General features: G+C 41.8%; 4 protein-coding genes across 5 annotated transcripts; 2 read left to right on the top strand and 2 right to left on the bottom strand.

Moving 5' to 3' along the window:
• Window positions 1-688: 688 nt before the first annotated feature.
• On the bottom strand, window positions 689-4,181 carry LOC133933861 (aquaporin-9-like). Its single transcript, XM_062381106.1, has 6 exons — window positions 4,099-4,181; window positions 3,523-3,649; window positions 2,909-3,046; window positions 2,626-2,744; window positions 1,692-1,906; window positions 689-854 (listed from the first exon to the last, which is right to left on the bottom strand). The coding sequence occupies exons 1-6, from the start codon at window positions 4,156-4,158 to the stop codon at window positions 689-691; spliced, it is 825 nt and encodes a 274-aa protein (XP_062237090.1). The 5' UTR covers window positions 4,159-4,181.
• A 1,502-nt stretch (window positions 4,182-5,683) lies between these two features.
• gins4 (GINS complex subunit 4 (Sld5 homolog)) lies at window positions 5,684-9,877 on the top strand. The gene is made up of 8 exons (XM_062383423.1): window positions 5,684-6,226; window positions 6,305-6,391; window positions 7,074-7,187; window positions 7,281-7,378; window positions 7,747-7,835; window positions 7,975-8,065; window positions 8,208-8,312; window positions 9,321-9,877. The coding sequence occupies exons 1-7, from the start codon at window positions 6,137-6,139 to the stop codon at window positions 8,302-8,304; spliced, it is 666 nt and encodes a 221-aa protein (XP_062239407.1). The 5' UTR covers window positions 5,684-6,136; the 3' UTR covers window positions 8,305-8,312; window positions 9,321-9,877.
• Window positions 9,878-11,129: 1,252 nt separating this feature from the next.
• Window positions 11,130-12,849, top strand: ppp1r3c2b (protein phosphatase 1 regulatory subunit 3C2, duplicate b). Of its 2 annotated transcripts, none has more exons than XM_062383420.1 (3): window positions 11,130-11,197; window positions 11,622-11,714; window positions 11,848-12,849. In XM_062383420.1, exons 2-3 carry the CDS (start codon window positions 11,695-11,697, stop codon window positions 12,707-12,709), a joined length of 882 nt encoding a protein of 293 aa, XP_062239404.1. In that variant the 5' UTR covers window positions 11,130-11,197; window positions 11,622-11,694; the 3' UTR covers window positions 12,710-12,849. The 2 variants fall into 2 exon arrangements, with proteins under 2 accessions (XP_062239404.1, XP_062239406.1); XM_062383422.1 differs by having other exon boundaries at window positions 11,162-11,193.
• Window positions 12,850-12,986: 137 nt separating this feature from the next.
• Window positions 12,987-19,691, bottom strand: LOC133949407 (phytanoyl-CoA hydroxylase-interacting protein). Its single transcript, XM_062383424.1, has 5 exons — window positions 19,524-19,691; window positions 17,308-17,484; window positions 15,137-15,311; window positions 14,818-14,935; window positions 12,987-14,722 (listed from the first exon to the last, which is right to left on the bottom strand). The coding sequence occupies exons 2-5, from the start codon at window positions 17,473-17,475 to the stop codon at window positions 14,176-14,178; spliced, it is 1,008 nt and encodes a 335-aa protein (XP_062239408.1). The 5' UTR covers window positions 17,476-17,484; window positions 19,524-19,691; the 3' UTR covers window positions 12,987-14,175.
• Between the last annotated feature and the right edge of the window lie 2,373 nt (window positions 19,692-22,064).

Here is a 22,064-nt window from a genome sequence, read left to right as displayed (position 1 = left end):
CTTTACTTCCAATACATATTACAAATTTATTCAGATGGAATACATTTAATTTGAAATATCTCAAACTCCATTCACAATAACTAAATTGCCATATATCAAACCATCCCTACACCGTGCCTAAAGGCGAGAGGTTTTAAGCAGAATATCACTGTCACAATTAATTTCATTACACACAACCATTCCATTTCCACAGCTTTTAGCCCTGGGCCCATCTCTCCTCTGCCTTCAATTTATTTTACTGCCTTGAATCACACACACACAGCTCCTAAAATCATCGGCCCTCCACACCCAAAATCCCAGACCTGAACAACAGAGCCACCGACAAAATAAACATCTGACACCAGCACTCTGTATAGGTCTATATGCATTAATCGTCTGACAGTGGTGCTCACAGCATGTCATCCATTGTTACAGGATTATGTATGTAACAGCCTGTTGACCTCATTATTGTCTTTGCAACTTCCCATTTTTCTGCTCACAGGATTTAAGCATAACTAATCACAAGAACACAGTAAATCATGGGAAAAAACAGTGTTTTGACAATTTTACATATAGGTAATGTTTTAATTTATGTATTGTTGTTGATACATTTTCAATGCTTTGAACCAACCCTAAATCATCTGAGTTGCTGATGTAAATAATTAAAACTGCTTCATCTAGAAGAACATTTTTGTCGTCTCCTCCAGTTTTAAATCATGGCCATGACTTCAAACAATGCCGTGAAAGTAGTTCTCTCCTCTTCTATAACTTGCTCAGTGTGGTTCCACTCCATGAAGAGAGCGTAAATGCCAGCTCCAAGTGCTCCACCCACCATGGGCCCTATCAACTGGATCCAAAACCAGGAATCTCCACCTCTGCAGTAGGGACACGTACACATGACTATTAATGACAAGGCACAAATTAGCTTTGTAGTTATTATCACAGCTTCCTGCATGAATTAAACCCTTAAATTCTGCCTTGATTGGGTCGGCCACTGCTGAGCAGGTCAACACAACCTCTTTAGTTCCTCTCTGGCTCAGAGCTTTGTCAAGTTTAAGGAAATTACTGAATCAAGGTCTGACATCAGACAAATTCTTAACAGAAAGCTTGGATTGCAAACTGGGTGCATGGAGTAAGAAAGTTTACCAGTGAGGGAGAAACTAATCTTAATTATCATATGGGAGTATAGCAGAGAGGTTAAACATTCCCATGTTAAGACCTTGTTAGCATTCATATGAGACAATTTCCTCATTCATCTAAGGGTTAGAAATGACTTTACATGGACAATATAACACTATATCGTATTTTTGCTTTAAGAGAAGAGAGATGAATGATATCACTCTCTGGTTCATTGAGGCGTATTGAGCAAAAAGAGATATTCACCTTCGTGTATCCCTGAAGAGTATTAACTATCCCCAAAAATGTCAAGCTGCTCATTTATTGAAAGGATATAAACGAGTTGGCCTGATACAATGATTTTCAAAAACTTGTACTGAGTAGGTGACTTGTCGGTGGATGAGGGGGGGATGCCATCCCCTTTAAACCCCCAAAAATCTAAAAGGGTAAAAAAAGATTCCTTCCATTTTTCTCTCTGGTAATAATCACAACATAGTTCAGAAAGTCCTAAACTCCCTATTTTATGTTTGCAAATTTTAAACACAGTCTGTCATAGATTATACCAGCAGGTTTTGTTTCTACATCATTATAATTACCTGAACACATCCAGGCCCCAGCCGGCCACAACCGCGAAGAGCCATGGGCTGATGTCTTGAGCTGCGTTGAGGGGAGCGGGGTTCAGACCCGTGGACACTGCGATGGCTATGATGATCAGGCTGATGGCCAGAGGTTGCAGGCCTTTTGGATTGCCGCTGTTGTTCTCGCCCGTGAAGGCCAGGATGCCCACGATGAGAGCGGCTGTGCCAATCACCTTAAAAAAGCATAAGGTAATTAACAACAGTTACGTTCTATTGATGTTGTTATTGAGAGGATGTTTTTCAGTAACCCCATCTGCCCTGTTGATTTGTGTAAGCTTCATCATGAGGCTTCCCCTTTATCCTACTTTCAGTCTGTATAAATCAGCGTTACTATAGCTCCATAAAAAAGTCACTCCTGGGTGAGTTGATCATTACTCTGGACGTTAACTATTAATGTTGCTGGTGTTGCTATTTGATTTACTTCACTAATGCTGTTACATGCAGAAAGCATGGCCTTTTAAAAATCAAATCAGTTGGGAAGCCATTTTAACAAACAACACAAACTGAAAGCACACAACATGTATATGATCAACAACAAGTGAAAGAAAAGAAAACTTGTTAGACCCAAACTCTCCTAGCAGCCTACACAAATACAATAACTTCCATGTCAATCTCACCTCACATCCATAACAGATGATAGTTATTCTCAGCACTAGAGGGTTTTTTCCATTTATGATGGCATTAAAAAAATGCACGCTCACAGATCAATAATTCCATAAAAAGAGGTAAAAGCCCTCCAAGGCTAATAGCTGACATAAGATACTAAATGGGCTTTGCTGTCATGTCATCAGGCCGTTTTCGTAAAGCCCATTAAGTTCTATCATCCATGTGGATAAAGTAGTTACAGAGTATCAGCAGACGTTTTTTGTTATTATAAACCTTAAGCCCCTACCTGATCCAGAAACCCATTTAGGACTGAGTTATATTCGATAGGACAAGATGCAAAGATGTGGGCTGTGCCATTGGCATCAGAAACATGAGATACTCCATTAGTATATGCCATCAACGCATCTGAGAAAAGCAAAATTCAATCATCATTATCATTAATAGATCACACTTAAAAAACTGTACTGAAATATCAGGAAGCAGGATTTATAGATAAGTTGGGTCATGACCAGATTTTTCTGCTTTCTGAGATAGTGACTCATAGTGATGATTTACACGTTGACACCTACCATAGTACAACCCATAGAAGACATGGGCTCCAGCGTAAGAACCCAGGAACTGTGCCGCCACATACAAAGGAAACTTCATCGGTGGCAGCCTCCTCAGGACCACCATGGCCAAGGTGACTGCAGGGTTCAAGTAGGCTCCTACAACAAAGCAGATGAATGGAAGCAACAAAAAGCTTTATATTCCATCCCTTCTGTCATGCAGTGGACCCCCACAAGACATCCAGATGTGTTCAACTGGAGTTTGCCCTTAAACGATAAATGACAAAATAGCTGCTGATTCTTAATTAATTAATAAATTTACTAAAATGGTCCAACTTCTGTCCCCAAGCTCGTTGAGATGCCACAAGTCTTTGTGGTGGCAGTGTGTCCGGTCATTTATTTAACTCTCTGGGATCTTGGTTTTGACCTCACTGTGGTAACACCCCAGGGGGTATCAGCCATGCGGGTTTTTCTGCCCCAGTGATCATCAACATTAATGCTTATATGATGATGAAAATAATTGATAGTCACAAAACTGACTTACAGGATCAAACATTTTTCTCTGAACTAAGAAGCAATTGTGTAATGACTTTGTATATGTATATATATATATATATATGAAGTGCGAGTGTTACCTGACACTTCACTGGCAACGTAAATGGCCAACATGAGTCCCAGAGTAACTCCCATGTTGTAGGTTAAGAGGTTGCCCCAAGCCCCTCCAGTGAACATCGCCTGGGCTACTGAACCACGTACAAAGAGCTGGGACAGAAAGGAAAAAAAAAAAACACAAAGGATGGAAGAATGGTAATTGTAATTATACCCAACATTAACAGAAACAGAAACAACTCTTAAAAAAAGAAGAGAAATACAGATTCTGCTCTGAAGTGTAAAGTGAATTGACCAATTGCTAATTTCTCTACTGACCTCAACTGAATGGAAAAATTACTTAATGCATCTACAATAATATGGTTAGTTTTTTTTGTTTAATAGGTCACCATGGATGAGATATGATGAATAAAGATGAGTCACAGCTTGTTATTATTTCTAGCAACTCTCTGACAAGACACAGATTTATTTGTGCTAATGGAGACATATGACAGACAGCATTAAGAGACCCTGCGGACACAGTTTTACACCTTATTAGCATACAGGTTCATATTAAGAGCGGCAGTTTAAACTGGATGACAGGTGTAGAGGGAGGTACTCACTACCAGGATAAACATCCCCAGAAACTCTGTCATGATCTCCTTTGTCAGCCCAAGTAACATCGCCTTCCACGTGTTCACCGTCGTTGTTGTTGTTGTCTGGATCTCCATGATGTTCTTCCCTGCGACTAGAACAAACAGCTAAACCACTAAACTCTCAGAAAGTTATTGCCTGCCAGAAAATGTCAAAGTTTTAATTGTCCTGTTTATATGCGTCTACAGCTGGTTTTACGTGAATTTATCTATTAAAAGTGTGCAGTGATGACAAAGGTATGTATTTTGAAAGCTACTGATCACGATTGAGGTTTGGTTTGGATCATTGCACGTGAATTAATATTTGATAGCTAACAGGGTCAGAATGAGGAGCAAGTAGGTAAGTCTGCCTCAAGTTGAGGTTGACGCGAATGCCTTTTTAATTTAAGCAGAAGCAGTTGATGGTGAACTACTGGGAAAATCTTCAAGGGCATTCCGAAGATAGAGATCCGACAACAAAGGTACTACTTTCATGTTGTGAGAGCGATAATTAAATATGCCCTAAAAGGTTGGATATATACACAAGGCTGTAGGCCTTGAGAAAGCCTTTAAACTAATTGGCAAAATCTTAAAAATCTTACTTTAAATAATGGATTGGCCGACGTCTTGCCCATAGCGTACAGTCCTCAGATACAGGGCATACTCGCCAACCCGACTGAGAACCTGTGGTTATGGAGCATTCAGTGAGGCAGCCCCCACCCACACAGACCCGATGAGATTACTGCATTGAGTATGGTCACAGGATTGCTGATGTGTGATGTTTGACTCAAAATTGTGCTTGAAAATTTGTGTCACTGTTGTCAAAACTCTCATATTTTTCTTTTGTTATGCACCAAAGGTCCATTTAGGTGAAAGGGATATAATTGCAGAAATTGAATTTACAATAATCCTAGTGATGTTTCCACTAGTGCGTTTCATCTAAATTGTACGAATTGTTGCTCTCTTTATCCTAGAATGAGCACTTAATATTTACATGCTCTATATTTACATAAACCGTTATGTGCAATCCATTTACTGTTCATATTCTGAAAAATAATGTATTTCTTTACACATTACAGTTTAATCACACATATATCCCAGAGCGCCGTACATGGTCCCTCACTGCTCTGTGTGTCCTGCACCAGATGGGTCAAAAGCAGAGATTAAATTTCCCTACCTGCATAAGTGTGCCTTTGCATGTCTGTGCATGTGTTTGGGACTAATAAATGCATCTTAATATATATAAATTTATTTTTTCTATATATTGTTGTATATCTCCATTTCATTATACTCCTTCACCCAAGTACTGCATGCTACTTATGTGTTGTCTTCTGCTGCTGTCCCAATGCGGGACTAATAAAGGACTTCTTATCTTATTGTAGGCCTTATCTTATAGGCCTTTGTTCAAAAGATGTTCAAATTCACACTTAAAAGTTATTTACAGATGAAAATCAAAGTCAGTAATCGTGGTCTGTGATTAAAAACAAAAATAGTTTATTGATCAGCATTTATCTTGTGTGCACAATATTAAAAAAAATATCTTGGCTCATCAGGGTCTCTATATACTTTCTTTCAATGTGTTCATTGCACTATTGGGAAGCATCATCTCCCTGCATTCAGACTGTCAGGAAGCACCGCTTTAGCTTGACAGTGTTACAATGTCGCCTCTTGCAGTGGAAAAGTCTTTCCGAACACTACATGAACCATGATAGCAACTCTAGCCTTATAACATCTTATCACAATAATTGTATAAGGCGTTGGTTTTTACAGTCGTCCAACCTGTGGGGAAAACTCGCCTTCAAGTCTAAGTGCAGGGAAAACGTGTGCGGAACCAAATATCGCGAGACTACCGTCAGAGTGGCGCCAACACACAATAAGTCCAGAGATAAACACGCCGCCTCGTGACTTGTCTTCCGAGCTAAACTATCCAACTCAGTCTGCTCCGGTCGTTTGAAACTGTAGCTCTGATGTAAATGCACATGTTAAGTTTCTGTTGAGCTCTGTGTGCTTTGTTTTTACTCGGCGAACGATGTCGGACGCTCTGTCAGACGACGGCAGCCATGAAGACAGCCAGGAGGACGTGATGACCCCGGCGGAGCTGATCGTCAAGCTGGAGGAGGTGAGCCGCAGACACACTCTTCTGTCCCCGGTTAGCTTGTCTCCTCGGTCCTCATGCTCTCGTCTCAACCTGTCGCAGGCATGGCTGAACGAGAAGTTCTCCCCGGAGCTGATGGAGAACAGGTCGGAGGTGGTGGAGTGTGTGATGGAGCAGCTCACTCACATGGTAAGTGCAGCTGCTGATCGTCACTGTATGTTCACAAACACTCGTCCTACATGGCAGCACACAGCAGACACAGTGTGGACCACAGCTCCGTGTAACTGCACTGACATCACATCGGATGAGGCTGCAGTGGTGGAGAAAGTATTCACGTCCCTTGCGTCAATACAAGTATTAATACTGCACTTTAAACATGCTGGGAAAGACCTGCTGTGTTGTAAACTTTGCACAAGTACACACACATTGGAGCTAAACGTACTTAGACAAACGAATATCTGTGAGTGCTGTAGTGTTGACTGAAATAGTACTTTGATAATATACTTCAAATTATATCATAGGCGCATACAGGCCTGGATGAAGTATTTTTTATTATTTATTTTCATCAATGTCTGTCGTCAGCTGTGAAACTAAAAATAAGCGCAGATTTGAGAAGCTGAACATATCACTGCACTAGCATTACCATGCTAATTAACTAGCACATAGTTCAACTTGACTGAGATTACTGACTTGTATTACTGCTATTGTTTGGAATACCTATGGCCGATCCAGCTGCTGACACAGAAGTTGACCGTACTTATTTTTTCGTTCATAAAAATAATAATAATCAAATAATATAACCAGGGAACGTTGTTGCTTTTCTTGTCCTTGTCAGTTATGAATAAAATGGTGGTGATGTTCATGTCAATAGGAAGCCAACTTGCAGCGGGTGAAGAAAGGTGACGCCAAGGCCAGTATCCATCGCATGGAGATAGATAGGATCCGCTTCGTTCTGAGCAGCTACCTGCGCTCTCGTCTGCAGAAGGTCATTCACATCAACAATACATCGTGCAAATAAAAACTAATTCCACTCAGATTTGTTGACAAGATTACCTTGTTATCTTTTTCTCATGTCAAGATTGAGAAGTTTTTCCCGCATGTCCTGGAGAGAGAAAAGTCTCGAGGCGAGGGGGAGCCCTCTCTGCTCTCACCCGAAGAGTTTGCCTTTGCCAAAGAGTGAGTATAGCTGGACAATGTCAGAGCTGTTTGTGTATGTTGCTGCTTTGTTGTGATACTTGTGGCTTCATCCACACAACAACATTTTAGTTTTAAAAGGGACCGGTGTTCCTACCATTACACCTGCCATTGCCACTACTCAGAGAAAAACAAAGACATTTGGAAACGCTGCTGGCCCAGTTTTACTTTAAAAAGCTTGGTCTGCATTTGAGTCTTGCTGGGTAGAAACAGATATTTCGGAAAGGATGACACAGCCGCACTCATTCGCTTCCTGATTCTTCTGGATGTAGATACTTTTCCTTTTAAAATGCAAATTTCAAACTGCATGTGATGTAGCCTGAGATTTAAAACTCTTGTCTGTCAAACAGGTATTTAGCAAACACAGAAACCTATCTGAAGGCTGTGGCACTGAAGCGCATGCCCCCCAACCTACAGACGGTGGATATGATCAAAGCAGGTAAAACTCACTCTTAGTTTTAACACACAGGCTCTATCATTTTTGTTCTGACATGACCTAATACCTGAAATGCTTCTATATGGTGGCACCTGCACTGATATTTTCACCGACTGTCCCATGTATTCTTATGTAACCCCAGTGCCTCAGCCCTACTTGGACTCCTTTGTGTTTCTGCGGGTGAAAGAGAGACAGGAAAACATCTTGGTCGAGCCTGAGACAGACGACCAGAGGTACTTTAGTCACTTGACTCCTTGTCACTGTTTTAAAACCCCAGTAGGTGGCAGTGTTACCCTTTCACATTCAGTACTGTTCCATGTTTCTCTATAGATACTAAAACAACTGATAATATCTCTGCTGCATCTCTTCTATCAGAGAATATGTTGTGGATCTTGAAGAGGGCTCTCAGCACCTGATGCGGTATCGAACTATAGCACCACTGGTTTCGAGTGGAGCTGTGCAGTTGATATGAATGTGGAGGTAAGTAACGGCAAGTGTTACTGTTTCATCTGTCTCATTATCTCAACACTGCCCTCAGACCCTCTTGAACAGAAGTCTGCTAATTCATATCTGCAGATCTTACATAAGCTGCTGCGTTGCTGTGACATCTGGATGTATTTTTAGATCTAACTTGTTTTTGCAGTGTTCATTGTTTCTTGGCAACAGAGTATGACAGAAAACCTTTTTTTAAGGCTGTTTACAATGTGTCAGACTTCTCATCTTGCATAACTTAGCAGTAAGACTTTACTTCATACAATATAATACAGAGTGCTTTACACAATAATAAAAACAATACCCTCCACTTGTTTAACCACCCCATCCATTTATTTAAATTTTTGTATCTCTTTTTCAAGAAAAAACGGGGATTAGGAGGCATTTACAATCGGAAAATAAATACAACACAACAAAGAGTTGATAAATAAAAGAAGCACAACAAGAACTTAATTAAAACATTTACAAGAATCATGAAAACCACCAGATAACAAAGATTTTAAATCACTAAGGGGAATGTTAGACTTCAGTTGATTGACAGATTGCAGGTCATTCAATTTAAAAGGTGTGTAACCCTTCAGCTTAGTGTGAGCAAAGGGGACATTTCAGGTGATGTGGTTACTGCATCATGTACTGTAGTGACCAGTTTTAAATACACGAATCAAGACAATATTAACAAGAACCGAGGAAACGTTATTGTGAATCTCATATTTGAAATGAGAAAATCAACAATGGCTAATAAAATGATAAAGATAAAACAATCATATGCAAATCCAATGAAAATGGTAAAGATGAAAGAGTCAAATGCTAAAAGAGATGTGATAAAGATACTATATACTATATGTGAAAACATTTCTGAGAAAGTAAATAATTGAATAAATAAAAAAAATATAAAAAAGGATATATATCTGTAAAACAGTCTGAGATTTATAATAAATACATATAAATAAATTCACAAGGAAATACAGCCATCACACAGTGATTTTTCTGTTCCAGGTCTGTATGTTGGTGTGGATGGCTCCAGGTGATCATGAACCTGCAGAGATCACGCGTCCTTGAAAACACCCAAGTTGTGACACCATTGGCTCCAGGAGATGTAACCCAGTGGAAACTATTCCTGCAAAATATAAGATCACCACTAATGAGAAGTGAAGGCTGGGAATGAACTCGCTTTACAGAACCAGCTTTTGCAGTGCTGTGGTGTTAATCATGGCCTTTTTTAAAAAATCATTACATAACATAAGTTCAATTCAATTTTTTACGGTTATAACGCATTCTGGTGTTCGTGTTTTCTGAGACATGTAAAGACTCAGATCAAATCTACTGGTCATCGTTCCTTTATTCTACATGCAGTTGCAGATTATTGGATTTTTTCCTTTGCTGCTCAATAACAGGAAACATCCAATGACCTGAAGGTGACATTTTATCTTGGCATCACAGTGCCTATCACTCCCTGGTGCAGATATCAATTTGCGTGTATATTTGAAAGACTTGTTTCATTATGGTGATATTCACACTTATGTAAACTATCATTATAAATATTTGTATTCTTATTGATGTCGTTCTTTCCTAACTCTCATGCATCTTTTCACCTTGACTACCGGATCCGGTTTTATCTGCCTTTCAGCGCCGCTCTGCTTCACAGCATGGAAGATCCTTTGGATTCTTTCTCTGTAGTCTCACCCTGAGAGGATGTGTGGAACATTGTCTTATCTGTGATTGTTTTAATAGCTTTGTTATGTAAGGATTTCAGAGGGAGCGGTCAGTGCCTATTTTTTGCCTGCACTGAACTAAACAGCGTCAACAATCAGTCATCATCTTGATTTACAGATCTAGATAATATCAAATCCTGAATCTCTGTGGAGAGATGAGGTATTTAGAGCACATGAATGCCCCTATTTGTATTTAAATGCTGGAAATCAAAAGCAGTGTTCACATTTACTTTGGAAATTGTTAAAGATGTGGATTTAAAAGAATAAAACCTTAAAAATGTGAATGATTGAATGATTATGAGAGTATTTCAGTTTATTATTCATCCAGCACAGAAATCAACTTCATTATTCGACCTCTGTGAGATCTCTTGTTGTCTTCGTGCAATGGCGGAAAGTCAAATTTTGACAAATTTTGAATTTTATGCCTCTGTCATAAGAATTCTTAAATTTAAATCATTCAAATGTCCTTAAATTTGGTGTCTAAATACATCTCTGCATATAGCAGGTGAGTGTCATGTAACTCGATATGTATGCACGTACTTGGCTCAATTCTGGAATAGCTTCCTCCGTTAGCTGACTGGCATGCTGCGGCTCGTATGTAATCCGGCTCTTCCTTATGCGTCAAACATGTTTATGGACTGTGGGACAGCGATCTCATCAGGACCCAAGCCAACCTGCCGTGAACTTGGATCTGTGTCTATTGACATGTCTGAGAATAGAGCCCAGGATGACTGGAATAGTTTCCACAGGGTAGAATTACATGTAGACCACACGCTCAGTACAGTACACCTGTATGTGGTTTTATCTCAGTAGATGACACATCTGAGGTGACTGTACAAAGACATAAATTCACATAAACCTTTACAGAAAACACTGATGCTATAACATTTCCATGTAGTGACAGTCAAACTGAACTAAGCTACATACAATGAAAGCATGGCAAAATAAAAAACAAGGACTTCTGCTGTACATGAGCTCAAATCGTTGTATGCTCTGAAACAGGATGTGCAAAAAACCACAACATCCAGCTGATTGGTCAGGAGAGTGAAGGGGGAGGAGCAAGCAACATGACATGACAAGTGAGGTAGTGTATATAGGACACTGTGCAAGACTCCTGTGGGGATGAGTGAGACTGCAGACGACCACCTGCTGCTCATGTGTGTAAGCAAGATTTTCAATTAAGTGAGACTATTTCGATATGTCGCAGCATTGATTTTGATTAGTTAAAATACTGTTGCTCTATTTTCCAGTGTACTGGAAATGTTTGAATTGGTGTATGTGATACAGCATGTGCAGACCTGTGTGGAAAGTTTGACCAGATTGTTTATCTAAAAGGGCAACTTTTGGTTTATGAATATTGAGGCTTCAACTTTATGGTCTCATTGGATATGGTTGGGATGTCACACCTGGGGTGTCACTCCAGGGCTCTTTAACCGAGACGTGAAGGCAGGTTGGGGGGGGGGGGGGTGTTATAAGAACACAGGGCTTTCCTCTGTTCTTTGCCAATAGCACATGTCATTCTGGTAATAGTGCTGTGAGTCCATCTGCAGCTGCTGAAGTGTTTAACTTTGTGCTTGATTCACAGAAATTGCCACCACACTAGAACTCCACACAAACATTGAGGATAATATTTCCATAATTCAGCCTCGACCACCAACATGGAGATCTCCAATACAAAGTAAGCCATAATAAGAGTCCCTGCTGCATTATCTTTCATCAATTTTTCAATTTGTTTGAGTGAGGGTGAATTCTAATCATCAAAGCTGCAGTCTTTATTGAAACCATAAAGCCATTTTTTTTTTCTTTGCAAGTGTCCGGCCAGTGGCTGGCTTCGGGTCAAGGGCCCAGTCTGCCGGACTTGTGGAGATCGCCGTCAGGCTGTGCTTGAACCAGCGTAAACAACTGTGTCCTCACGTTTGGGTTCCCATCCTGAAACCTCAGCGGCCATGCCTCCGTGCTCAGGTGTCAGATCAGCTGCCCATCCTGAGCCAAGCTTACCCAGCCCTCCCTTTTCTGTCCTTTCTGGATGATGACGACTTTGACGATGATGTTTTGATCCCAATTAAGAATAAACATGTGGTATTCGCTGACTCGAGAGGATTGTCCCTGACAGCTGTGCGGGAGTTTTCCGATGAAGAGGAGCAGTCCGACCTCAACCTCCTGCCGTCACTGCCTGACATGGGAAGCATGACAGCGAACAGCTACAGCTGCACCGTCAGCACGTGTTGCCCAGGGACACGGCTCGAGTTGGGCTTCCCGCAACCCTCTGCAGACTTCCAGGCCTTCCGGGCCAAGCTGGCAGAGAGTATGGTTACCCTGGAGAACTGCAGTGTCACAGAACAGGCCCTCCAAGGTACCGTTCGAATCCGGAACCTCAGCTTCCAGAAGGACGTGCGTGTGCGCATCACCTTTGACTCCTGGCAGAGCTACAAAGACGTGCCCTGTACGTACCTGCAGAAACGATTCGGAGGACCACAGACGGACATCTTTGAGTTTGACATTGCCATTCCTAAAGTGCTGGATGCCAAAAGGAAGATAGAGTTCTGTTTATGTTATTCACCTGGAGGGCAGAGCAAACCTTTTTGGGACAATAACGATGGACAAAATTACAGCATTGCAGTGTGTTTGAGTTCACATCTCTGTTGTGGGAAGAGCCTAAGTGAAAGGGCATGACTTACTGACCTTATAAAAATATCATTTTTTTCATCATACGTAATACATCTGTTCTCGATAAAAATAAGGTGAAGAGTTTTTATTACATTGGCATCACACTGAATTGAATCTTATATTTCCATAAACCTAAATACTGGTCACTTTTGTGTAACTAAATTTTCTCCCCCAGCTCTCTCTCACATTTCATCCACAACTAGGTGGCCTTGTTCTTCGGGGGCACTCTATTGTCGTTTCCTACGTGCTGGCAACTCATCAGCCCAAGTGCACGAGGGAGTGGATCCCTTTTCACATGTTTGGGATGCTGGGATTCCCACATAGGTCATGTGGACCGACAAACAGAAACACGAGAGAAGCTAATCTTAGCTCGGTCCTGTTTATAGAGCCGAGGCTTACTGTCAGAGACTGATGGCAGGGCTCACTGTGTTGGCATCGTCATTATCTTCCTCCATGGTGTGCAAAACTCCAACACAATGAATCACCCTACTTTTACTGTAGCTTTGCAACATTTAGACATTGGGCTCTTTTTTGACAATTTTACTGCATTGTTTAAAGCAATTAGTACAAGTCCATTTAGAGCTGTAACTTGTAAAGACAGCTGCATCAAGCTTGTCACTGCTTCGCCACATAGATCCGACAGTGTCTTTAAGGATTACAATCCATCAATCCATTATTTTAATCTGTTATCTTTTGCTGGTCGTGATGGGAGCTGGGGCCAATCCCAGCTGACTGGGGGAGAGGGGGCGCACACCTTGGACAGGTTGCCAGCAAATTGCAGGGCAGAGGAACAGTTAATTCATCAATTTTAACTCTTTGATTACCTTTGAATGAAGGATTCAAGTACATAATGTTTAGATATTTGACTATAAGGCTTTTTTAAAGACTGGCAGTGACTTCACTGAGCATCACAAGAAGCAGCAGTAGTCAGATGTTTTTTATGATTTCTATATTTAAAGCCATTTTCTTATAAAAGGGGCCCACTTTGTGCATTTGAACTTGTGGGCTGTATCAAACTTAAAAATAAATTCATGAAACTAGTCATCAAGCATTGGGGGAAATTAAATCGAAGAGGGAAAGAAAATGTCAAAGAAAGGTAGGAAATGCCATAAAAACACCAGAGAGGACAGATGACTCTCACAAACAAGGATCACAGATTTTCCATTATTCTGAAGCCTATCATGTTTAGTGTAGTTTTTCAATTATGTTTTGTTCAGCAGTCACGGGTGGAAGTTTTTTCTATTTCCATCTGTGATTATGAAACATTCCTGCTTCCAACACACTGGAAGTTACTCACTATTCTAATCCAGGTAGGAGGGAAGAAGCAAAGCAGCATGCACACACCCCGAGAGGTGGGCTGTTTCCTCTGCTTTCTAACCTACACACAATGAACTCTACTGTTTCGTCCTGTGCAGAACTCTGTCTTTCAGCATTGTAGGCTCACACACTCCCAGCTCCGTCTCACATCCTCCTCAGCGTCCCACGCTAATGTTGCACACTTTGCAGCTTGGGTCTTTCTTGGCATTGGCTGTGGTCAGACTCATCAGCTGGTGATGTCCCCTGATCTGCTCCACGCTGCCCTGATCCAAATGAACCGGCTCTGTGAAAAGCACCTCGAGGATGACATCGCTGGAGTGGCAGAACAGAGGCTCTTCCCCTTCCCTCTGGGGGGCAGTGTATGTCAGGAAGGGGTTGGCAGCCAAGTCCAGCATGGGGAGGCGGGTGCGACAGAAGGTATCTCCCTCTGAGCCGACAGGGGCTAGCACCAACACCACATAGTGGTAGGCTGTGTACATACAGTAGAAGTCTGCAAAGTACAGACAGATGTCAGGGTTCAGCAGGTGTCCAGCTGGGACCTGGTAACGCAGCGGGCCATAAGGGGAGTCTTTGGGAGGTAGACCTGTGTCAAACTCAGTGTTGCAGCTGAAGAAGACTCCCTGTAGTTTGGCATTAATGGGAGAACCGTGACTGCCACTGTTGTCTTTCAGAGCTGGACGCATCAGTCCCCCACATTCCCTCCTAATCCAAAAGGTGAAGAGGAAAACAGCATTACACTAAATTGCTGCAGGTATGGATGTAGTTTTACAATAGAGAGAAAAGAGAGCAGCACCTACCTGACGTGGTCAAAGTATTCTGTGTGCTGGTTGCGATAAAACACGGAGAATTTCAGCAGCCTCCCTGCGGAGCCTTTTGCCTTGTCAAGAAGCTGCTGTAGGTGTTCCATGGCATAGTCTGCAAAGTGGGTAAGAACTGTGTAATCACATAAAGTCTGCACCTCTTTCATATGCTAATGACTACCCAGTGCTCAGACAGGCTTGTTATTATGCCATATCTGTGCACTGTACTTCTTTGTTCTTTTCTTGTGTTGCTCTCATATCCCGCTGTATACCTTATATCAGGGTTACCTTAGCTGTCACTCAGGCTGTGTCTTACCTCCAGTGCAGAACTCCACCACCTGGCTCCACTCTGACACCAGGTAGTCACCGTCTGGCTGTCGGACAGCCGTTTGAACAGCAACGCAGTACTCTGTCCGAGGGCTGAGGAACCAGTGTCCCCTCACTGCCATGGGGAGAGGAACGGCCTTGGCCACGAGCTTGGTTGGCACATCCTGGAGCAAAAAGCAAGAAAAGACTTGACACCGGGGACAGGATGCTAGGGTTTAACATACTGCCGGGGTTTTCATTTCCATTTCAAAGCAAATGTAAATGCGATTGTCAATTCAACTAGTTCCCTCCATAAACTTTGCCTGATTAGCCTGATATTCCACTTCAAACCCAAGCTGCAGTAACTAGGATACATCTAATCAAATCAGCGGCTTTGTTTTGACCAAGGCCTCTTAGAAGCGCAGCTAATTACTACAGACTCAGAGGACCATATATCCATGGTAACATCTCTGATGCAAGTTTGTTTGTGCCACTTTGTGTATCAGAGAGAGAGAAACACAGAGAGCTCACTCAGTCCTACACCTGCCCTGACTTCCCAAAACCAGTTTTCAGCTGTTCAATGTAATGAGCCATAATTACAGTCAGTGTTGTGCATCTGAAATAGATTTTACAATTCAGCTACAGGAGCTGACTTAATCATATCAAATTATTCACTAAAATACTAATTGCATTACTTACATCAATGTGCATAAATCCTTTCCTTTCCCAAAATTATGTAAAATGTGGCCTCGCTATAGCTACTTTGGCACAGTGATGCTTTGACCCAAATGTTAACCGAAGCATGCTAACATGCGCATTATGAAAATGCTAACATGCTGGTGATAAGCAGTTATAATTGATTAATCATGATAGATAATAAATGACGAATCAGAGAATAACCAAGGTGACTAATATATCCAGAGGGATGACAGAGTTTAAATGTCATGGCAGCCGAACATCCGAGAACACATAAACAATTTCACTAAATGTCAACTTAATGGCGATTCGAGGTAAAGTCAGAGGATTACTGACGTCAGTAGGATTCATCTGCTGGGGTCAGAAATATGCAATTTCATCTAAATCCCTCCATTAGTTGTTGGGATATTTTATCTTGTGGGAGCGTACTGACCGACTTCGCATCCCCAGAGTTATTATTAGGCATAGTAGCTAGCTCGGCTAAAAATAGTTAGACATCTGTATGGTAATTGGAAAATATATGTGGTTCATCTAAGAGGTTCAGTTCATCTGCAGATCCAACGACTGCAGCTGAAAAGTAGCTGGCAGCAAAACTCTGTACAAAGCATCTCCTCCCAGCGCTTGTGATTGATAGTCCCCGGAGAAACAGGTTTATTTAAAAAGAGATAAACTATCTATATCAGATTGTCTCTTTACACCTTTCGTACTGAATTTAGTGGTGTGCACAGAGAGTAATTCACATGAAAACAGTTTTGTGCTGAAGCTGAATTTGTCAGCTTTTGTCCACTCTATGAGGAGACAATGTAAAACTGAGTCACGGGCCTGAGGCTGTTGACTGCACTCATTTTAATTTTGTGCCTGTATCGGAAGTGACTGAAAGGGTGTAACCGTGGTTTTCTATGAAGCAGTAAAAGTGTTAATCCATGCAGAACTGAATAAAAATTATAATAGCCCTGTCTAATTTAAAGATACGGTGTGTAGAATCTTGTTGCAACTAGAGGTTACATTTTGCAGCCGAATACCCCTCACCTCATCCTCCCCCTCCTATCATGAGAGAAAACCTGTGGTAGCCTTCAGTTGTCATAAAAACTCAAAAGGTGTTTAGTTTAGGCTACTCTATGAAACATGGGGGCTTCCGTAGAGACGACCCACCCCCAGAGTCACTATAAAGTATTTAAATATAAAGAGTCTGTTCTAGGGTAAAGAAAACAACAATTTTTACAATTTAGATGATTACACATTAGTGAAAACGTAGGTTTTCACTAATATATTCATTCATATTCAACTCCTATGTTAGATTCACCTACATCTTACACACTGAACCTTAAGGCTTTATTTGATTGTTTATTCATTTATTATTATTTTGGAATAAAGTGCAGGGTGGACTCCTCAGCCAATCACATGCTGTAAATTGAATTTGGAAAAGGAGCACAGACAACATAGCAGGGAGCAGCCTGCATTTGTAGCTGTTTTAAATGGTCAGACCCTGTGTTTGAAGCGGTTGGGGTCCCTGCTCTCTTTGCGGCTCAGGTCGATGAAGAAGTGCGTGGCTCGGGCAGTGTCCTCCGAGGTCATGTCCCACATGATGCGGAAGGAGTCACAGGTGACCTCGCAAATCTGGATGTTGCATGGGGTGGCGAGAGGGGCGTCCATTTCTGTCACCTAGAGATACAAGAGGATAGTAAGACGACTGGCACTGTAATAGCAGTGATGGAGACAACATCTGGTAACATCTGTACCGGCTTTTCATTACCTTCCTGCTCTTTTCTCTCCTCCTCCCCTCTTTCCTTGCCCTTAACTGTCATTTCCCATTACACAACGAGACACGCTCCCAGCTGAGTGACTGGCCTCTGCCTTCCCCGTGCATTTCATAACCCACCTACAGCAGTCTCCCGGCAACCGGCGCACATCTGCAGCCTCCCTCAATCTCCTCCTGTGCTTCTCAAGGAAGGGATCAGTGCTGCACCCGTCAGTGGCAATTTAAACTTAAGGTAACTTTTCTAAAACACTCCTTGCTGAAGTGGACACATTTTTTTTAAACCGCTGAGCTAGTGAGCTCCTTGCAGCTCGAGGGAAATCTTCAAACAGCTTTTGGGCAGAAATGGGGGAGGTTTAAGTCGGTATCAGCAGCCGGTGATGTATGGTCATATTTCTTTAGCTGCCCAAGAGCAATTTCGATCCAGGCTGCTGCACACAGGCCCGAGTACCGGGCTGGGTCAGGCTGCATTTGTGTTTGATTAGCTGTCACCTGCCCTCTTGTAAACTGATGGTGAGTCTCTGCAGTGAGTGCACAATGGTCTTCCTCTTTTACCCTGAGAATCAGTGCTTGTCCATTCTTTCACCGTTTGCATGTCATTTTACATCCATCTTTGGGTTTTTGTTATGCGATAATTTCCTTTAGTTTCCTAAATGATATTGTGGCTTAAAGAATCATCTGCTTTATTTCTCTGCGCTGTAGCATCTCGGCACAAAGCAGCATGTTTTTTCCTCATTAAAACTCCTCTAACAGTTGATGATGCAAAATCACAGATGTGCCCCAAATACCCTCCGAGCGATTTAGTACAAACGATCTTAACATCCTGCAGATGCCTGGTGCAGTGTCACTGTCTGGGTGCTATAGGTCTGCTGTAAGGTGCTCTCCAGTCAGTATGATGGACAGGCTGCAGCAGCTCATTAAAGCCTGTGAACTGTGAAATTTGTGCGGTTGCTCGTTTGCACTCGGGCCAGGGGAGAGAGCCGTTGCGTCACGCACGTGTGTTTCCAGGCGCCCGTTTTCCAGCTGCTGCTCTCAGTTTTTAGCACGCCGTCTTTTCAGAGATGGTAACTGGGGCAGGAGCAGGATCTCTCAGGACAAGTCATCAAAGTCCCCATGTATGTCAGTGCGTTCCACTTTTGGATCGATTACGTGTAAGCACAGTTCACGAGCTGGTTTCGACAACATTGAGTCTTCATTTCTGTCTGTAAATGGACAGAATGATCTTTGCTGCGGCACTTGCTTTGATAGACAGTTGCTCCAAATAAGGCGAGTGCAAATTATTAAAAAGGGACCCACATTAGAAATCATAATGAATCAGAAATTGAGTAGTGCTCAGTTACAGTTCCTCCACGGGCTGAAATACACAACACACAGAGAGATGTCGCGATCTCTGCTAGACAGCAACATGAAAGAAGATGCTGCACTCATGCATATGGAGCAGGGCACAGACAGGTTTTTTTTTTTGTCCTTCCAGGGTGAATACTTTAAAACACAACTAGATGGCTGCATGAGAGAGGAGGGAAAGACATAATTTTACAACAAAATGTGACTATATGGATTAAATGTTTATTGCTGTTCATGAAACGGTCACTCTGTACTGTGTGGAATCCTGCAGGCTGTTAAAAAGATACTTTGTGCGACTAATACAGTTTCATCCCTCTTGCACAATTAAACCAAGCATTAACATTTAGGGCAAATGCGCACAAAATCGAATTACATGTCAGTGATGCTGTACAACAGATCTAATAAGTGAAACGGCATCGGAGGACTGTAATATCATGGTATCACACATCACACCCATTCAAAAAGAATTACTGTATTCATCTGACTTCATAGCAAAATGACTTGATAAGAAAAGAATGAAACGCTCCAGCATGTTTTGCATCCATAACTTGTGAGCTCTACAGCCACCAATAGAAAGACTGACTCAAAAGGAATCTCTTACTTGTGTGAGGCTCAAATTCCTGATGGAAGCAGATTTTCGCCGGGGCTGAATTGTTCTATCTTCTGTTTCTGCTTCACTACCTTCTCCTCTGCTGCAGTGGATGATATATCCCCAAGGAAAACTGATTAGGAGGTGAAACAAACACACAGGCACCTCTTTCGCTCTCTCTAGCTGTCGCTCTTTCTCTCTCTCACCCTCAGTGCCACCAAAGCCTCTGAACTCCCCCCTCCTCCTCCTCCTTCTCCTCCTCCTACTCTGAAAAAATAAAATCTCATTTTTGCTCTGGGCTCTGCAGGATGTTTACTCAACTCCTGTGCAGCCACAGAGGATGGATTAAAACCTATAAAAGAGAGAGAAGAGAGAGAGAGAAAGATGAGTGAGTGAGTGAGTGAGTGATTGAGTGAGTGAGTGGGTGGGATTTTCCAACTGGCGTGTGACCATACACTGAAACTCAGTCAACCTCGTCAGCATCCCGTCATGCAGCCACACACAGCTCATCACTCTCCAGTGGTCCTCCCCGAGGCACCAAATCCACGCACACACTAACTGCACATTTAGCTGTGTGCGTACGTGTCACCTCTCAGATAAGGAGGCAGCCTGGACACTAAGGTTGTGTGAGAGAGAGAAAAAATTACACACCCTCCACTGAGTAAGAGAGGATGCTGTTGGTGATATCCCAGTAAATTACATGAAGCACCACGAAGACCTCAAAACATATACATGTGCCAACTGCTCTGCCATATGGACCGACTCCACAGGCCCCCCCCCCCCCCCCCCCCACACCCAGCCCCAGGAGGAGGGGGGATGTAAGTCCAAAGTAAGCAGATTTCCACCGGCATTCATTTTCAGAGGGATGTTTTTGTACTGGTTACGACCTCTCGTCTGCCTCTCATCTCTATTTAGGATTTAGATTAAAATTAGAACCTCCCCAGATTAATGGCCATAATCTGCTTCTAAAACAATGGACATAGAATAAAGACAAATAACAAAGGGATAAAGAGCTAGTGAGAGTGCAGTCCTTCTCGAGCGCATAAAAAAACTCAAATTGAAAAATGACAAAGACACCGTTTTTTTGCCATAATTGCACCGACTGTGTGTGTTATTGAAAAGCTTGATTCATATCCAGCCAGCCGCAGATAAGTGATACCCTCGGAGTGTAATTAAACTGCAATCATCCATCATTAGTCATGCCATGACAGGCTGCCTCTGTCCAAATCACCCCCCTGAGCTCCAGACGTAGGAACAGCCATTTTTTTAAAGGGAAGAGCAGCCTGTCTGTGTTTATAGATTTATGCTCAATTTACATTAACTACAGATAACATCCAGAAGGACAATATCTATGGCACAACATGAGAAATTTATAAATGGTTGCTTTTTGTAATGGATATACACTTACGGTGTAATTTGACTTTCAAAAGTCACATCACTCATTAAAAATTATATAACGTCTAAATCAAATGCGGTGTCAGGCCACAGCTGTGACACAGTAGCAGAGTATTATTCTGATGTTGTGATATGAACTGGATTGCCATGGACGGATTACTGACTGAGCTTACCAGGCACTGAGCCAGGGGCCCGGCAGGTCACATGAGCTAAACAACCACAAACTACAGCTAAGCACTAAACAACAACAGAGACACATAAACAAACAAAACAGACATAACATGACCAGAAAAAGAGTTGTGGTTTGTTGTTTCTCTTACACTCTGGCTGTCTTGCTCTTTTGCAGGAGAGGTCAGGGGTCGTTCAGTGATCCATTGTGTCCATTGTGTCCATCCATCCATGGGGTCCTAACCACACAGCTTCCATGTTAGCTTAGATGTTGCTATTGAATAATTTTATTTTCAGATTTTATTGGAGTTTCCAATTTGTTTATTATACCTACATGAATTAAATATTTACACACTTATTTGGAAAAACCCAATTGAGAATAAAATCTCCATCATACAATCTATTGTCTATATGTATTCCTACTCTTTTTTCACTTTCCCTTCTTGTTTGATATGCATGATGTGAGTTTGTCATGATCACACAACGTTAAGGTTATGTTTACATTACAATGCCATGGAATGTGATGAGGTCACGTTTGTGTTTTTCTATACATGTGTGGTAACTTTAATAAAAGTTGAATCAAAGCCTTTATCAAAAGGACATTGCCCATACTGTATAAAGTGTGGTCTGTCAGTGCAACATTTACTTTAAGTGTAACGTTTTCCAGATCTAGATTCAAGATTCAAGACTTCATTGTCATCTGCACAACAATTACATTTAGCAGTCGCTGGCATTGAAAAGCTTGGGTCACTGACTCCCTTCTGGCATTGCTCAAAATATAAATAAAGCAAAAATAAAAAATATATGTAAAATAAACAAATGTATGCATATGTATCATACAGGTTTATAATTATTCGTATTGTTATTATTGTTGTTGCTTTCATTATTATAACGGTTTTTCAGGAGCAGAAGAAAGTGTATTTTCCTCATCCTGGTTCTTTCAAAGGAAGATGTAGGTTTCCGCACCGTTTCTCCACGTGACCTCACCGG

Source organism: Platichthys flesus, chromosome 3, assembly GCF_949316205.1.
Source record: "Platichthys flesus chromosome 3, fPlaFle2.1, whole genome shotgun sequence".
Lineage (NCBI taxonomy): Eukaryota > Metazoa > Chordata > Actinopteri > Pleuronectiformes > Pleuronectidae > Platichthys > Platichthys flesus.
This window is presented reverse-complemented; position numbering and strand designations above follow the sequence as displayed.

What these genes read in the sequence shown, in the direction of transcription:
- LOC133933861 (XM_062381106.1), bottom strand. Translation starts at nt 4,158, where the DNA reads ATGTTACTTGGGCTGACAAAGGAGATCATGACAGAGTTTCTGGGGATG. An exon ending in CTTCTATGGGTTGTACTATG is followed by an intron (nt 2,745 to 2,908) that starts GTAGGTGTCAAC and finishes TGCTTTTCTCAG; the next exon opens with ATGCGTTGATGGCATATACT. An exon ending in TGGGGCCTGGATGTGTTCAG is followed by an intron (nt 855 to 1,691) that starts GTAATTATAATG and finishes TCCCTACTGCAG; the next exon opens with AGGTGGAGATTCCTGGTTTT.
- gins4 (XM_062383423.1), top strand. Translation starts at nt 6,137, where the DNA reads ATGTCGGACGCTCTGTCAGACGACGGCAGCCATGAAGACAGCCAGGAG. An exon ending in TGCGCTCTCGTCTGCAGAAG is followed by an intron (nt 7,188 to 7,280) that starts GTCATTCACATC and finishes TCTCATGTCAAG; the next exon opens with ATTGAGAAGTTTTTCCCGCA. An exon ending in GAGTTTGCCTTTGCCAAAGA is followed by an intron (nt 7,379 to 7,746) that starts GTGAGTATAGCT and finishes TCTGTCAAACAG; the next exon opens with GTATTTAGCAAACACAGAAA.
- ppp1r3c2b (XM_062383420.1), top strand. Translation starts at nt 11,695, where the DNA reads ATGGAGATCTCCAATACAAA. An exon ending in ATGGAGATCTCCAATACAAA is followed by an intron (nt 11,715 to 11,847) that starts GTAAGCCATAAT and finishes TTTCTTTGCAAG; the next exon opens with TGTCCGGCCAGTGGCTGGCT.
- LOC133949407 (XM_062383424.1), bottom strand. Translation starts at nt 17,475, where the DNA reads ATGGACGCCCCTCTCGCCACCCCATGCAACATCCAGATTTGCGAGGTC. An exon ending in GGTGGAGTTCTGCACTGGAG is followed by an intron (nt 14,936 to 15,136) that starts GTAAGACACAGC and finishes CCCACTTTGCAG; the next exon opens with ACTATGCCATGGAACACCTA. An exon ending in GAATACTTTGACCACGTCAG is followed by an intron (nt 14,723 to 14,817) that starts GTAGGTGCTGCT and finishes CTTTTGGATTAG; the next exon opens with GAGGGAATGTGGGGGACTGA.